General features: G+C 42.8%; 1 protein-coding gene across 2 annotated transcripts in view; it reads right to left on the reverse strand.

Moving 5' to 3' along the window:
* The window catches only part of BUB1 (BUB1 mitotic checkpoint serine/threonine kinase), a 365,871-nt gene that overhangs the window by 301,354 nt on the left and 46,316 nt on the right, over nucleotides 1–18,201 (reverse strand). For both annotated transcript variants that reach the window (XM_077283132.1, XM_077283131.1), the window contains exons 4-12: nucleotides 16,242–16,312; nucleotides 13,817–14,010; nucleotides 12,935–13,074; nucleotides 4,846–5,132; nucleotides 4,712–4,758; nucleotides 4,444–4,575; nucleotides 3,684–3,800; nucleotides 2,850–2,952; nucleotides 2,600–2,672 (exon numbers count right to left, since the gene is read on the reverse strand). In XM_077283132.1, the coding sequence (XP_077139247.1) occupies nucleotides 2,600–2,672; nucleotides 2,850–2,952; nucleotides 3,684–3,800; nucleotides 4,444–4,575; nucleotides 4,712–4,758; nucleotides 4,846–5,132; nucleotides 12,935–13,074; nucleotides 13,817–14,010; nucleotides 16,242–16,312 (1,164 nt within the window). The remainder of the gene's footprint in view (nucleotides 1–2,599; nucleotides 2,673–2,849; nucleotides 2,953–3,683; nucleotides 3,801–4,443; nucleotides 4,576–4,711; nucleotides 4,759–4,845; nucleotides 5,133–12,934; nucleotides 13,075–13,816; nucleotides 14,011–16,241; nucleotides 16,313–18,201) is intronic.

Genomic DNA, 18,201 nt, shown 5'->3' on the forward strand with positions numbered 1-18,201 from the left:
GGTGAGTATAATCCTAGGTGAGTATAATCTAACCTCTTTTTCTCCTCTTTTAGGTAACATTGGGGGCTTATCTACAGCATTACAGAATGCTGTAGATAAGCCCCTGATGATGGTGGGCTTACCTCACCATCGATTTTGGGGGTGACAGGTTCCCTTTAATTGATACCAGTTTTAGGTTCATACGTTTCGATCCTTTTGTAGTTGTCTTTTTTTAAGTGGGTTGACTGAAAAAACACAATTTTGGCGTTTATATTTTATTCTCTTCACTGCGGGTTAATTCATTCTTTATTTTGTATTACAGTATGTAGTGAACCACTTTGATTCCTGTGAAACTCAGCCTGTAGTTGGGCATTCCAGGAGCACCAAGGTAGCAGCAACAGGAGCATTTCGTATTTAACATGCGCCGGCGGGAAGTGGGCCACAAGTCCCACCCACTGGCACGTCACGTGATCCCGGGGCACTGATAACAGCTGAACGTCTGCAGAAGAACCACTGAGCCTTTGATCATGATATTCCTGTGAATGCTAGCCCATTGACATTCATAGCAGATAGTGATTTTTGCTGTACATAGCAGTTTTGAAGTATAGCACAGGCAATCGGACAATCGCTGCTTCAAGTCTAACGAGACTATAAAATAAAAAGTTATGGCTCTTGGAAGATGGGAAGGAAAAAAAACGAAAAAAATTTAAAATTTAAAAAAAAATCGTTATGGGCAGAAGGAGTTAATCTTTTACATTAGGCAACTGTAAGGCTATGTTGACATGCAGAAGTTTTGCAGCTTATGTTATGCACATTAACCCCTTCACGACCTATTACGCAAATGCATATGTCACGTCTCTTCCTTTGATGCAGGCCCCCAAGCTGAGTCTGCATCTTTTTCCAGCACATGACAGCTGATGTGCCCCCTAACATCCGCGGGTGGAACTGCGATCCACCTACGTCTATACTAGTTACTAGTACGTATTTACTAGTTAAATGCTGCTGTCAGTCTCTGACAGCGGCATTCAACTTGCGTTTATCAGACGCGCGTCACTAATCCTGCCCATGTCACATGATCGCAGGGCACTGACAGCTTTGCATGACAATCAGGAATCTGCAGAAGACCACCGTGCTCATCACTGCTGATCTGCTATGGACGCCGACCCGTTGCCGACGTTGATAACAGATGATGATTTTTGCTACATATCGGGCTGAAGCCCTTCTATGTTTAGCACAAGCGATTGGAAGATCACAGCTTCAAGTCTCCTAAGGAGACTACTGAAGTCAGTAAAAAAGTAGAAAAAAAAAGTGTTTAAAATATAAAAAGGTTCAAATCACCCCTTTTTTGCCCTTTCAAAATAAAATAAAAAAACACATATTTGGTATCGCCAAGTTAAGAAATGTTCGATCTATCAAGCTATAAAACAAAATAATCTGATGGGTAAAAGTCATAACGAGTAGTGATAAGCGAGTAAACTCGTTGCTCGGGTTTTCCGGAGCACGCTTGGGTCATCTCCAAGTATTTGTTAGTGCTCGGAGATTTAGTTTTCGTCCCTGCAGCTGCATGATTTATGGCTGTTAGCCAGGCTGAATACATGTGAGGAATGCCTGCTTGTTACGGAATTCCCACATGTACTCAGGCTGTCCAGCAGCCGTAAATCATGCAGCTGCGGTGAGGAAAACTAAATTTCCGAGCACATCAAAATTCTCGGAGATCACCCAAGCGTGCTCAGGAAGACCCGAGCAACAATGCTATTCGCTGATCACTAAAAACAAGGGAAAAAAAAAATCAAGATACCAGAATTAAGGTGTTCCGGTTGCTGCAGTATTGCAATAAAATGCATTAACAGGCGATCGAAATGTTGCATCTACCCCAAAATGGGAGCAATAAAAATGTCAGCTCAGCGTGCAAAAAATAAGTCCTCAAACGCCATTTTTCGGGATCTGAGGCTAAGTTTTGTTTATTTTTTTAAACACAGAAACTTTGGATTTTTTCCCCTACATAAATAACAAAACAAAACCTATACAGGTTTGGCATCTCTGAACTCGTAATGACCTGGGGAATGATAATGGCCGGTGAGTTTTACCATTTAGTGAACATGGTCAACCATAAAAATAAAAACACAAACACCCCCACCCCCCCTTCCACAATTTTGGATTTTTACCCCCCACTTTCCTATAGACTAGACAATCATAGTACCAAAGGTGTTTAAAACTACAACTTGTCCCGCAATAAACTAGACCTTCCTTTTTGAAGGAAAAATGGAGAAAAGAAAAAAAAAAGTCATGGCTCTGGGAAGAAGGAAAGCAAAACAGAAACGCAAACACGGAAAATCCCAAGGTCGTGAAGGTGTTAAAGGCTTTTCTTTTATTTTCAAACTAAATTTGAGAACTGCAGTGTTATTTTTTTTTTATTTATTTATTTTTTAAATCTGTCAGTTCTCTGCAATACATAAAAATGCTGCAAAAAACATTTTGCAGCGTTTTTAGTGAATAAAACTAACTTTGTTGAACATTTAATGGAGACACATTTAGGCAGCACCCCAAGAGAGCAAGTTTTGACAAGCAATAATTATTAATTTTAATGACAACTATGGTAACAAATGGTGCAAATAATTACATTTTCAGGAGCCGGTTTGAGAACAGAACACTCGCCAAATGTTCTGGATTCTACTGGATTCAAATGAGTAGTGCTGAAAAAGAAAGGGAATGGGCATTAGCATAACCAGAAAGTGCTAAGGGAGGCGAGACAGCATGGCGAGAGCGACAGAGAAAGACACAGATATGAGCAAGAAAAACTTGCTATTTGCTCAGATTGATCAGCTAAGTGAATGTTTAAAAATGTACATTTTTGTCATCTCACAACTCACCTGTTTCGTTTAGCTGCATCATCTTCAAAGATACAAAAAGCAGAAGGTAAAGAAACAGCCGTACTCAGGAATTCCAGACCTCCTCTGGTAGACTTTGTAGTGACTGTAAAGAACATTGTAAGAGCAAAAAAATTAAAAAACGGCTTAAATTTTACCAACAAGACAAGAGGCTGAAGAGAACATATGCCATCTTTGAACGCCATACAAGTGGCTTTAACTTGGTCAGTTATGCTTTTGATTATGGGTGCCCAACCTGTGGCTTGCAGGCCCATGATGTGGCTCGTGGCCATCTACGATACATAGATGAATGCTAAACCACCAAGCTGGCAGTCTCCAGATGGTGATTTCTGGGAGTAGCCTTGCACTGACCAGCAGATCTGGATGCACATATACTAGATGTGGCGGTAATAGGATAACACTGCCAGTTACAAGGCTGATGGAAGCTGGATGTGATAGCGTGGATGTAGTGCTCCACAGAATGGGTGGAAAGTAGTAACCACCAGATGTAAGAATACGGCCTATAAGGCAGAACGGCAGGAACGCTTTGGATGGCCTTTTACTGTTAATAGGGGGCTTTGGGCATCGCTATTGGGGAGCTTTGGATGTGGCTCATGAGCATCTCTCAAGAGCTAAACGTGCCTCTTAAGGTGAGAAAGGTAGGAGACCAGTGCATTCTATAATTGGATAAGGACTTGATTATATAATTATTGTACATTCCATATTAATGTGGAAAGTCACCAGTATCTGGGATCGGCAGGTTGAAGTGATGCCCTGTAGGATTTGTATTAAAATATACAGGCTACTGGTAATCTTAGCAGCTGTCATAAAACTTACTTTCATTTCGACACAGTGTCTCAATATCTGGCTTTGTTGGATCAGTAGTTTCACACTGAAGGTCATCCTCTTCATCATCAGGTACAGTGGAAGTCTGGAAGATGTCCATTATGAAACCTGCAGATAACAAATGCTCAGATTAAGTAAAGATGAGAAAATGGAGTGTAAGGCTATCCTGTTTATAGTGTGCTGGGAAGGGCGATGTGTTTAGAGGAATGGGCTGTTGGAAATCCCAGTAAAAAACATAATACAGCATTACTATTTTACACTGGTATTTGTTAATGCCGTTCAATAGCCTAAAAACAATAAAATCAGCCTGACTGCTGCGCCAGCATCACCTCCCCATATCATTTTTGTTTTAGCACACTAGCACCAGTATCACCACATTAACAGCACCGTGCAGGCAATCAATGTCAGCGACCATGCAGGGGAGACTGCACCAGACTGCCGAGCCTGCACCAGACTGCCGAGCCATGGCTTGGTTCTGTCACCGCTACAGCCGTGGCCCTGAACATCAGTAGCGCGGAAGCAGCCATCAGTAAGGTTGGTTTTGCAATTATTTTCCCCCCCCCACAAGAAGTTCAAGCTCTTGGCTCAGTGTTATGTGAAATTGGAAACCCCTTTAAAATAGCTGCCATTTAGCAGAGTTTTCCCACCTGTCAAGTTATTTAGGATAGGTCTTGCTCAATTCCCACGTTTGCAAGAAATGTAAAGAGATAAATAGTACAGTCAGTCTGGCTCTTCTCAGTAACACTCTTACCCAATGCTTCCTTTGTGTTAACAGTGGGTGATGGAAGGACTTTGGATGGCGTTGCTTGCACAAATCCTAGTGATGTGTTAGGAGTGACATGCGATGTATTTGCTAAACCAGACACATTTCCCATTATATTATCTACAAAATAAATAAAAGATGCATTACATAATTATTTAGAAAACATACTGATAAATAGAAGTATTCAAGAAGACAGATTTTACCATTTGCACAAAACCGACAAATGAAGGAAATTAAGTACAGAGACTAAACTTACTTTCTCTCACTCCAGGCTGTAATTTTAGGATACTATGATTGGGACCCCTTTAAAAAAAATAAATAATAACAATGACTTTCAACATTAAAAATAATAAGAAAAAAATCATTATTTTAATAATACAATTAACTTACAAAGGTTTTGGCGAGCCATGAATAGTAGATGATGACCTCTCCAGCAGTGCAGTGGGCTTGATGAACACGCTGTCAGCCAATGATTCAGTCGCAGACTGTTGGGATCTAGGATCGGGTCTGTGCAGAATGGAGCCAAAATGCTGATCTGGAGCTGAAAGCATTGATAGCTGGGCTCCAGCACAAGCTTTCAAGAAAATTCCAAGAGATGGTGAGGTCTGTGGCAAGAGATCTGCAGTATCTGGACCCAACGATACCACCAATCCAGGATGTGCAGGAACAGGCTGCATCTGTAATTTAACAAAACAGTGCAGGTTAGGAAAATATATAACCTACAATTAATACTATAATCTGCTGAAATCTTAAATACATTATGCTATGGTGTTCTACTAATATGCCAGACTCTTCTTTTTTATCCCAACCAATTATCACCTATCCTGGGGTAAATGAGAGCTTGATGAAGGGCCCACTGCTCAGTGACCCCTGAGCGCCCAGTTCTCACTTACAGGACCGTGATAAGTACGGTAGTCTGAATGGAGCCTAGGAGTCTATGGGGCAAACTGACCCCCAGCAACCATACAGGTATCACCTTTCCTGTAGCAGTAGAGGGAAAACATTTTTTTTTAATATTGTCAGTTTCATATAATCCTTTATACTTTCTTAGAAAAAAGGTTTTGTTGTGCAGAAATAACAGGATTTTTGGTTACTCAGCATAAAATCTGTTTCGTGGAGCCTACATGGGGGACACAGGAAACCATGGGTGTATGCTGCTGCCACTAGGAGGCTGACACTATGCACAAAAAAATAGCTCCTCCTCAGCAGTGTACACCCCACCGACTGGCACTATGTTAATCAGTTAGTGAGAAAGCAGTAGGAGAAGCAACATGTAAAAGAAACAAACATAACCCAAACATAACAATACAATACAGTAAACAGAGCTGTTAAACATGGGAGGGTGCTGTGTCCCCCAATGAAGGTTCAGAGAAACGGATTTTACGGAGAGTAACCAAAAATCCTGTTTTCTCCATCGCTTGATTGGGGGACACAGGAAACCTCGGGACATCCCAAAGCAGTCCCTAGGGAAGGAACAGTAGAAACTCCGTTCAGGTCAGAGAACTAGCCACTGCAACCTGTAAGATCCTTCTACCTAGGCTGGCGTTCGCCGAAGCGTAGGTATGGACCCTGTAAAATTTGACTAACGTGTGGATGGAAGACCAGGTTGCCGCTTTGCAAAATTGCAGGGCGGAGGCCCTATGGTATACTGCCCAGGAGGTGCCCACTGCCCGGGTAGAGTGTGCATTAAATCCAGGGGGAGGCACTCTGTTTTTGACCCGGTATACCTCCAAAATTGCCGTCATGATCCAGCGAGCAATCGTAGCCTTGGAGGCCGGAAGGCCTCCACGTGAACCCTCAGGAATGACACAGTGTCTTCCGAAAGGGGTCCGGGTCCTAGCCAGATAGACCCACACTACCCTGACCAAGTCTAACCTGTTCAGTGAACGCTCCAGAGGATGAGAAGGAGCCGGACAAAAGGAAGGGAGGACAATATCCTCATTTAGGTGAAAGGCGAACACCACCTTTGGAAAGGATAGAAGGTCAAGGCCGCAAAACCCCCATATCCTGTGGAGAACCAGGAAAAGGGGAGTGACAGGAAAGAGCCGCCAACTCAGAGACGGGACTAATGGAGGTGATGGCCAAGAAACACCACCTTCCAAGACAGAACAGACAGAGAGACATCCCAAAGCAGTTCAAAGGGAAAACTCTCATGGGTCTTCAAGACTAAATTGAGGTCCCAGGGGTCCACGGGTATCCGGTAAAGTGGCGCGGCATGCGCTACCCCCTGAAGAAATGTTCTGGCTAGAGGACGGGAGCATAAGTTCTTCTGAAAAAGAATGGAAAGTGCTGACACCTGGCCCTTTAGCGAACTAAGAGCAAGGCCAGGGTCAAGTCCCTCGTGGAGAAAAGCCAGAATAGAAGGGAGAGCAAAGGACCAAGGCGCGATGTGATTAGACCAGACCTGGGCAAATTGCGGCCCATGGGCCGGACTGAGACATCCGTGGGCCACGGGCCGCACCATGCCCGCCTGAAGTCTCCACTGTCTATATCCACGCTAACTGCATTGATGAAGGAGGGGCCTCCGGCCACTACCTCCACCAATCAGCATGTGAAACAGCTGATGCGATGACGTCATTTCATTGTGTCAGCTGTGTACTGCGGAGAGTCAGAACACTGGATACACAGACAGGAGCAGAAGCAGAGCGCAGGGGAACGGGACTGAGATGAGTATGTGGTGCTTTTTTTTTTTTTTTTTTTTTGGATGGGCATGGGGAAGCTGTGGGGTTGACATGATGGGCATGGGGAGGCTGTGGGGTGACACGGTGCAAATGGGGAGGCTGTGGGGGCCTCGTGCAATATATGTGGAGGCTGTGTGGGTCCTCACGCAGTATACAGTTAGGTCCAAATATATTTGGACAGAGACATTTTTCTAATTTTGGTTATAGACATTACCACAATGAATTTTAAACAAAACAATTCAGATGCAGTTGAAGTTCAGACTTTCAGCTTTCATTTGAGGGTATCCACATTAAAATTGGATGAAGGGTTTAGGAGTTTCAGCTCCTTAACATGTGCCACCCTGTTTTTAAAGGGACCAAAAGTAATTGGACAATTGCCCCCAAGGCTATTTCATGGACAGGTGTGGGCAATCCCTTCGTTATGTCATTCTCAATTAAGCAGATAAAAGGCCTGGAGTTGATTTGAGGTGTGGTGCTTGCATTTGGAAGGTTTTGCTGTGAAGTAAACATGCGGTCAAAGGAGCTCTCCATGCAGGTGAAACAAGCCATCCTTAAGCTGCGAAAACAGAAAAAACCATCCGAGAAATTGCTACAATATTAGAAGTGGCAAAATCTACAGTTTGGTACATCCTGACAAAGAAAGAAAGCACTGGTGAACTCATCAATGCAAAAAGACCTGGGCGCCCACGGAAGACAACAGTGGTGGATGATCGCAGAATAATCTCCATGGTGAAGAGAAACCCCTTCACAACAGCCAACCAAGTGACCAACACTCTCCCGGAGGTCGGCGTATCAATATCCAAATCTATCATAAAGAGAAGACTGCATGAAAGTAAATACAGAGGGTTCACTGCACGGTGCAAGCCACTCATAAGTGTCAAGAATAAAAAGGCTAGACTGGACTTTGCTAAAAAAACATCTAAAAAAGCCAGCACAGTTCTGGAAGAACATTCTTTGGACAGATGAAACCAAGATCAACCTGTACCAGAATGAAGGAAAGAAAAGTATGGCGAAGGCATGGTACAGCTCATGAACCAAAGCATACCACATCATCTGTAAAACACGGCGGAGGCAGTGTGATGGCTTGGGCATGCATGGCTGCCAGTGGCACTGGGTCACTAGTGTTTATTGATGATGTGACACAGGACAGAAGCAGCCGAATGAATTCTGAGGTATTCAGAGACATACTGTGTGCTCAGATCCAGCCAAATGCAGCAAAACTGATTGGTTGTCATTTCATACTACAGATGGACAAGGACCCAAAACATAAAGCCAAAGCAACCCAGGAGTTTTTTAAAGCAAAGAAGTGGAATATTCTTGAATGGCCAAGTCAGTCACCTGATCTCAACCCAATTGAGCATGCATTTTACTGGTTAAAGACTAAACTTCAGACAGAAAGGCCCACAAACAAACAGCAACTGAAAACCACCGCAGTGAAGGCCTGGCAGAGCATCAAAAAGGAGGAAACACAGCGTCTGGTGATGTCCATGAGTTCAAGACTTCAGGCAGTCATTGCCAACAAAGGGTTTTCAACCAAGTACTAAAAATGAACATTTTATTTAAAATTATTGAATTTGTCCAATTACTTTTGGTCCCTTTAAAAACAGGGTGGCACATGTTAAGGAGCTGAAACTCCTAAACTCTTCATCCAATTTTAATGTGGATACCCTCAAATGAAAGCTGAAAGTCTGAACTTCAACTGCATCTGAATTGTTTTGTTTAAAATTCATTGTGGTAAAGTCTATAACCAAAATTAGAAAAATGTTGTCTCTGTCCAAATATATATGGACCTAACTGTATATAGGGAGGCTGTGTGGGGCCTCATGTTGTATATATAGGGAGGCTGTGTGGGACCTCATGCAGAATATATAGGTAGGCTGTGGGACTAATGGAGTATATGGGGAGGTTGTGTGGGGCCTCATGCAGTATATGGGGAGGCTGTGTGGGGCTCATGCAGTATATGGGGAGGTTGTGTGGGGCTCATGCAGTACATGGGGAGGTTGTGTGGGGCCTCATGCACTATATGGGGAGGCTGTGGGACTAATGCAGTATATGGGGAGGCTGTGGGACTAATGCAGTATATGGGTAGGCTGTGTGGGCCTCATGCACTATATGGGGAGGCTGTGTGGGCCTCATGACGCATTCAGTGCAGGAAGCTCTGAGCAGCAGCGCGGACGCCGGGGGACATGACAGACATCAGAAGGTGAGTATGTAGTGTTTTTTTTTTACTTTTACAATGGTAACCAGGGTAAATATCGGGTTACTAAGCGTGGCCCTGCGCTTAGTAACCCGATATTTACCCTGGTTACCATTGTAAAACATTGCTGGCATCGTTGCTTTTGCTGTCAAACACGACGATACACACCGACCTAACGACGAAATAAGGTGCTGGCCTTCTAGCTCCGACCAACGATATCACAGCGGGATCCAGATCGCTGCTGCGTGTCAAACACAAAGATATCGCTATCCAGGACGCTGCAACGTCACGGATCGTTGTCGTTCTCGTTGGAAAGTTGTTCAGTGTGAAGGTACCTTAAGGGGAAGGTGAGAGGAGGAGGAACCAGCAAAAGATACAGTGAAAGAAAGGTCAGAGATAGGAGGAGAACCAGGAGACAATGGTGTCCTTGAGGCCGATGGAGCGGAGCATAGTGAGGAGGAGCTGATGATCCACAGTATCGAATGTTGCGGAGAGATCCAAGAGAATTAGCATGGAGTAGTGACCATTAAATTTAGCGCTTAGTAGATCATTAGAGACTTTAGTGAGGGTGGTTGCAGTAGAGTGTAAAGAGCGGAAAGCAGATTGAAAAGGGTCGAGTAGAGAGTTATCGAGAGATAGCGGATAAGACGTGAGTGGACCAGGTGTTCAAGGAGTTTGGAGATGAAGGGAAGATTAGAGACAGGTCTATAATTAGCGGCACAATTTTGGTCGAGGGATGGTTTTTTAAGTAATGGATGTATGACGGCATGCTTAAATGAGGAGGTAAAGATACCATAAGAGAAAGAAAGGTTGAATATTTTTGTTAGGTGAGAGGTGACAGCAGGGAAAAAGGACTGTAGGAGATGTGATGGAATTGGGTCACTGGTGCAAGTGGTCGGGCAAGAAGATGCAAGGAGCCTGATTACTTCTTCTTCTGTAACTGGTTCAAAGTCAGAGAGTGAACTAGATGCAGTGGGGGAGGGAGGACAGTGCATGGTATGAGGGGACTGGGAGATAATTTCCTGTCGGATATGATCAATTTTTTCTTTGAAGTAATTGGCCAGATCGTCAGTGTGGAGATCCGTGGTTGGGGCCTGCACTCTTGGGTTGAGTAGGGAATGAAAAGTGTCAAAGAGACGTTTCGGATTATTGGACAGTGAAGTGATGATGGTGTTGAAATAGGTTTGTTTGGAGAGGTGAAGGGCAGAGTTGTATGTTTTAAGCATGAACTTATAATGGACGAAATCTTAGATCTAATCGTAGATTAGATTTTCTCCACAGACGTTCGGCGCACCTGGAGCACCGCTGCAGGAAACGTTGTTTGCAGCGTGTGCCACGGTTGTCGCCGTCTGTGCTGAGTTGTTCTAAAGAGACGATTGATTAAGAGAGCATTGTTTAAAGAGACCAATCCAGGTCATACTGGAAATAGGAGCTTATGGTCTGGAAATGTTAAAGTATTTATTATTTGCCCCTTTTTACCTTAATTGTTTAACATATGTTGTTTTATTTTTACCTCTTTTTATTTATGTTTATTGTAAGCACTGTATATTTTTTATATTTTTATATTAAAAGGTTAAAATCTTTAATAAGTTTGACTCTGTGTGACCTAAAAGAATCCAATAGCTCTTCAGAGAGAGTGTGACCTTTTGATTGTCTGACAGTAACATTTTGGGGACTCATCACCGCCAGTGTATTTGATGAGTAGTGGCAGCGTAAAAACAGGTGTGCCGCCGAGTGTCATCTTGGAAAAATAACCACAGATTCATTAATGTAGAATTGTGCAGATCCTTCAGTTTCTTCAAATTAAACACAGAGACTCCATGATGACTTCCAGAACTCATAAAAAAATTAAAAAAAGTGGAGCCAGACACCTCCCTTAATATATAATGAATAAGTATGTATCTGCCTTTATTTCTCTGCATTAAGGACACAATTAACCTTGACCCAATCCCAACTCTATTTGCTGTTGAAATGGAGCCCTAAACTTGCAACATCACTTCACGGTTGTGCGCAGACACTTATTATTTTACTGCCTTGCAGCCTTTTGGCGATTCAACCTTCCTTCTGCGACGGCCAAATATTTTCTTCTTTTTACTCATTAGCCTAGAGAAGCTGCTGCCATTTTTCTGCACCCCAGCTCCTATGTTTTCCTGCATGTTTTCAGTCACTTGGCCTTGTTTCCATGTCAAAGGTATGCTTCTCGGCATCCATGAAGACCAATTGTGGCAGCACAGTAGATTGTTCTAACTGGGCCCCACTAGTCTGAGCTGAAGCCACTGCTGGACATTTTGATGCATGTCTTCATTGGCTGCACCAAGTTTCCTTGACTGCCCTCTGTATCTATAGTCCTCAACGGTGCTTTATTCTTGGTGTTTCGAAAAAGATTTAGGCAGGTGGAAAAAAAAAACTACACAGCACTGTCTTTATTCTTTAGAAGTTTCCACCCCAACAGTAAATAGCGCGGCTCTGAATCTTTTGAGGAAATATATTACTAGTCAGTTCATGACCAGGCCATTGATGTAGAATAATTGGAGATATATGGGAAATACAGAGAAACGCCATCACAGCTAGGACTGCATACAGCCATGGTGCGGATTATTCATATTATGGAATCTGGTGGTTGTTATTCCAAATGTTTCTGACAAATCAGAGACCAAAAAGGATTTGATCAGTTACGGAACATAGCTGCAAATTTGTCGCAACCGGTTAATTATTTACTAATAAACCTTGCATAAACCACCACAGAGGATCTGGTTGGAATGGTAGATAACACGTAGCTTTCACATATACAGATGCCAGCTTCACCTTTCTAATAAGTTATTACAAATACACTACATCACATCTATCGTATACATGTGTTGGTCTCTACTTCACCCCCTGATCCACCAACACTATGGTGGTGCTGCTGGGACAGTTGTACACTTATTGCCAAGTTCACCCACGCTACTAATGATCGCTAGGGGCCCCTAGATGAGACAGAAGACTCATGATCAACCCATTGTTGGTGGACCCTTTTTCAATGTTCACAGGTTGCATTTTTTTTTTTTTAAAGCAAATTAAAGCTGCTTCTTACAATACCAGAAAAGGCTGAGATTTTAGAAATCTCAAGCGCTTTTTTCCCTGACAGATTTCGAAAACTGTTTAAATCTGCAATATGTTGATTCAGAGTTTTTGCCTTGTTTTTTCACCTATAGAGAGTGATGAGCAAAGACAATGAAAGAAGAAACAGCTCAATGCCATCAATGCCCCTGTGGTTCCAGAGCACGGAGAAGCGTTTTTGCTTGAACGCAATAGGCATCCTTTTCCTATGAAGTGCCAAGACGATTAGCTGCATTTTTGAAGAAAAAAAACAAACTTTAACTGTAGACAAGTTAAACACGTAATCAGTTTTCAACGCAGTATTTTTACTGTCAAGAGAGCAAGTTTTGGCCGCTGAAAAAGGCTGTGAGCATAGTCTTATAGCAAAAGTGACGGTCAAAAGTAGACACTTCTATACAAAATGTAAAGACAATTGTAGGCTGCAGTGATATGAAGTGAACAAGACGAAAGAAGACAAGCAGAAGTGACAATTTAGACTGGTCGGAATACCATCTATACTCACCAGTTTACTCGGTTCTGGAGAGGTCAGACTCGTGGATTCTTGCACATTTAGCAAATTGTTTAGTTGTTCCATCTTTTCTTTTAGCATATGCTCATGGCGGACAGCTTCCTCTTTAGACTTCATGTATTTCTTTTCTTCTTCTGATAATGAATACATGAAAATTTTATTGAAACTGATTAGTTACCACCTTAAACATGTCAAGGAAACAAAACATACTTATGTGCAGTTATGTGTAGAGATATATGCAGATCTGTGATGGTTGTCAAAAGGGATGTGGAATCCTTATTAAGGAAACCGTCCAGTACTATAATAATGATGACCAATACTTAGATTGGTGAGGGTCCGACCCCCAACACTCCTGCTGATCAGCTGTTACCAACGCCAGATGGAAATAATGTACAGCTTGGCTCCGTCTGTCTGGACCTGTCGGGTACAGGATCTTGGCTCGGAAAATAAAATACACAAAGACTAACAGGGCACACGTGGACACAGCGATCTAAACCTAAAACCGCTTCTGCATGATCTAGTAAGACTGGCAGGTTACAGTTTAGCGGAAATTAAACAATTTCTACCTTTTAGTTTCTTATACAGCACTCATATCCTTAATAATGATTACTTGGATCTTTCTACACAAAAGCCAAGAGGTAAAGAATCCTCCAGTGACCATACAGCACTCTCCCGGACAAGTGGCACTTTTACATGCAGAAACACTTAGCAGATGGTGTAATGCACAGCAAGATATTCTATTTAGTTTCCAATATTTTGGGTTTTGTGTGCAATTATTCAGGATGCACTAAAGACCTAACATTGCAGACTGCCACAGCGGATGAAATGCAAACATATTTAGAAGCATCTGAAATGTAAAATGGACTCGGAGGTTACCCCACTGTTGCATCTTCCTCCGCTGCTCATGCTTCTTTTTGTAGACAATTGCTCTAAATTCTTCTAGCGACATCTCAGAATCCTCACAGAAAAGCTTGTCCTTACAATACATGGCAACTTGCTGCATTTCTGTGTATGAAGATGGAGCAGGCTGAGGAACCACAGCAGACTTGGAAATGGTTACATAATTGTTTCTGAACAAAACACAAGAACAAGCGCATTATTATTATACCTCCACATACATCAATATATAACACTTTGGATAATTTGTATACACGTGTAATCAGGATTCACCCCTAATCAGGTCTTCTTTTAAATGAATTTTCTGCGTAATCCTTTCCCTTAAATTATTTAAGGTTACTATTGAACCAATAAACATCATGTTGGATATTTGTTGTTGTATGTCATATTTATAGGTTGACAACGTTCATTAATTGTTGAAGTCACTAATAGAATGAACAAACTGTTTTGGTCTCCAATAAGCAATGTTCATTCTTGTGACCATTACACAATGGTTAGTAACTTTTATAAACTATAGTGGAAATCATCCAAACTGAACATTAACAAGTCTGGTTTGCTTTTATATTTTTTATATTTACAAATTCTGGATAATACAGTGCTGATTGGCTCCCATAGAGAAAGGGCCACTCCACAATCCCACCAGATCTGCTTCATACCGGACTAGGACTGGTTGCAGGGCGCTCCATAGACATCCCCAGCAAGCCTGCCTCTGTAGAACAACGTCTGCATGCCATTTTCCTAGAATTTCCCAGATGACTAAAAGATTTCGATGTTTTTGAAACTAAAAATAAGGCTTCAAAAGCCCCTTTTTAATCTATAGCTTGTAGGTTTAAAGAGGAGGTCAGGTCCCCAAAATATCCTTTCTAAATATCTATCTTTACACCGTAACCACTTTTTGTAATTGGCTTAATTATAAAATACACTACACATCTCCCTGTCTAGAATAGTCCCTAAGGGTAAGTTCACACTGGGTGTTTTTGCTGCTTTTTTGCTGCAGCAAAACCAGATTTCTTGGCAGGAAAGAAGCTGATCCAAAAACACAGGTTTTGTTGCGTTTTCGGTGCGTTTTTTTGGGCTAACTTGTGTCTCTTTGTGCATAGTGCCCCCATTACTTTTCTGCAGAAAAAAATGCTGCAAATAATGATACCTGCATTTTTGCTGCGGTTTTTCAACACCCATTCAAGCCAATGGGTGAAAAACACTGCAAAAACGCTGAAAGAAGTGACGTGCTCTATGTCCAAAAACGCAACAAGGCAACAAAAACCAATGTGTGCGCATGAGACTTCTGAAATCTCATTGGCTTTGCTGGTACTGTAAAAAAGCAGCTGAAAATTAGCAAAAAAAAAAAACTCAGCAAAAACGCCCAGTGTGAACTTACCTTAAATGTGTTTGTTTTTTTTATTAACTGAACCTGGGACGTGATGTCTCCTTTCAGAGGTGTCTCAAACAGGACATCACAGGAGGCTGCACTCACTTCCCCATAGCGTCTATCAACCCTCCTGGAAATCCGCTAGGAGACTGTGACCAGAGGAGCACGCCTGTGATTGCAGCGGGACAGTGATAGTGAGCAGGGCCGTCACTTCCAGGTATAATATAAGGTACCGGGCTGGCCTGGGACACAGTTGGGGAGGTTGGGGTGGTTGGAGAGTGGGAGGCTCAATGCTCTTTACTAGACTTCGTCAGAAAGACTTGCGATCATAGCGGGAAAACATGGGGAACCCTGCTAGGGCCAGAATTGCAGGAAGAACATTCATGACAACTCCTGTGAACGGGCGTAGCCTCCTTGTAAAGAGAACATTAGTGCTATATACCGAAGAGCTTTCATTGTTATTAGAATGGCATAGTTATATGGTTCATTGTTAATTTGCATTGTTTAATATCACCACTTTCTCATCATGGAGGAGGTCAGACTAGGAAATCAGGGGTGACCATCATTACATCTCACACAGGAGTAGCCTGTCCTGAGATATTGTGGGGCATTATATTTTTTCTTCCTGCTCATTAACAAGCCAAATTCAAAACGGGCAGCATGTGGTTATACAATGAGTGCACAAACATTCTTGTTTAATGGCACCATAATTTTGCAAAAGAAGAAAAGTCAAGAAACTGGGTATGGCAGCCTACAAAACATGCTTACCACAGAGTCCGCAAGGACAGGGTCCTCTCCCCTCTGTACCGGTCGGTCATTGTAATTTTGTTTACTGTTAACGATATCCATAACCCTGTATGTAACGCCTTTTCACATGTAGATATATAGATAAATAATAATAATATAGCCTGCCTATTCTGCTGGATCAGCCATAGCTCAGGGCCACGGAGATTAGTATATATTCAAAATGGATTTTCTTTTAAAACTCTCAAATGGTTTCTGATGGAAAATGTCAACAGTGAAGAGAACACTTACACTCTGGCCTCGTCCCTATGAACGGACACTTCTGATTTCCTTGCAGGTAGATATGGCAATTCGGCAGAGTCCTATAAGAAAATATTAAATATTTAATATAAAATAAAGAAAAAAAGAGCAAAACCAACATTTTGTTAGCAACTTAAAGAGGAAGTCTATCAGACTGACAGTATAAACTCATCACATAAGCTTAGAGGCGATATTCACCTTATTAAATAAAAAATAAAAAAAAACAATTGCACCTTTAGCGTTTTAGTCGCTGCCTCTGGTTTTCGGAAACTGAAGTGTAACCAAATCTGCCAATTCGGGTGCTCAGTGCGGCCTACTGCTCTCCCTCACTCGCTGGTGATTGACAGCTCTGCTGTGCCTGGAGACAGCACTGTCTGCAGAGAAAGCGCAGGCAACCAGTGCTGTCAATCACCAGTGACACAGGTGGGGTATGCTAAACCAGCATGCTCAGCAGTGTGCACCAAGTGCGCTAATTAGCATATGTAATAAAAGAGGCTTCCAGAGAATTAAGGTACCTTCACACGAAACGACTTTGTAACGATATCGCTAGCGATCCGTGACGTTGCAGCGTCCTCGCTAGCGATATCGTTTAGTTTGACACGCAGCAGCGATCAGGATCCTGCTGTGATGTCGCTGGTCGCTGAATAAAGTCCAGAACTTTATTTGGTCGTCCGATCGCCGTGTATCGTTGTGTTTGACAGCAAAATCAACGATACCAGCGATATTTTACACTGGTAACCAGGGTAAACATCGGGTTACTAAGCGCAGGGCCGCGCTTAGTAACCCGATGTTTACCCTGGTTACCAGCGTAAAAGTAAAAAAAACAAACAGTACATACTCACCTGCGCGTCCCCCAGCGTCTGCTTCCTGACACTTACTGAGCGCCGGCCCTAAAGTGAAAGTGAAAGCACAGCGATGACGTCACCGCTGTGCTGTTAGGGCCGGAGCTCAGTCAGTGTCAGGAAGCAGACGGCAGGGGACGCGCAGGTGAGTATGTACTGTTTGTTTTTTTTACTTTTACGCTGGTAACCAGGGTAAACATCGGGTTACTAAACGCGGCCCTGCGCTTAGTAACCCGATGTTTACCCTGGTTACCCGGGGACCTCGGCATCGTTGGTCGCTGGAGAGCGGTCTGTGTGACAGCTCTCCAGCGACCAAACAGCGATGCTGCAGCGATCGGCATCGTTGTCGCTATCGCTGCAGCGTCGCTTCGTGTGAAGGTACCTTTAGATCAAAACCACCATCGTCACTCTTGAAGATGCAACCCTCACCCCTCTATCCCCTTCTTTAGGTATGTCTCATGACACATTGCATCCTGAAGAAACACTGCTCGAAATAGGTGTCTCACATGGAAGAGTATTTGCAGCAGAATGGTCTACACCAGAGTGTTGGCAGGAAAGAGAATGTGTAAATCACACAGTTTTGATGACTTGATTTTTAACGTTTTTTTTTTCCCTTATTCATTTTTATTAGGGATGATCAAATATTTTAGGATTAGTGCTTATGCAAATAGCTATAGTGCTTCCCAATTAGCTGCACCGGTTACCTGGATTGCCTGTGTGTTGGGTTCTCCATGCATGTATTATGACACGCACAGCTGATTATCAGGGGCGCTCCAGGTAACCCAGGCAGCTATTCTGGAGGTGCTAGAGCTATTCCGATAAACTCTTATCCGGAGCTATTCGATCATCCCTAATTTTTATTCATTCGAATGGGTCAGAAATGCTGCAAAACCGCTGAAAGAATGGACTACATCAGTCTCCATGCACTTTGTGACGCGCTCAGTGACAGAGCACAATGGGTGTACAACGTGCACACAAATGTCAGTTTCTGGAGGACAGAGGTGTGATTTTTATCCAGGATACCTCCTATGCAAGGGGATGTCATGATTAGATTGGTAAACACAAACCGCATCTAAAGATTTATCGTCCAACAGTAAGTACAATGATAT

Source organism: Ranitomeya variabilis, chromosome 2 (genome assembly GCF_051348905.1).
Source record: "Ranitomeya variabilis isolate aRanVar5 chromosome 2, aRanVar5.hap1, whole genome shotgun sequence".
Lineage (NCBI taxonomy): Eukaryota > Metazoa > Chordata > Amphibia > Anura > Dendrobatidae > Ranitomeya > Ranitomeya variabilis.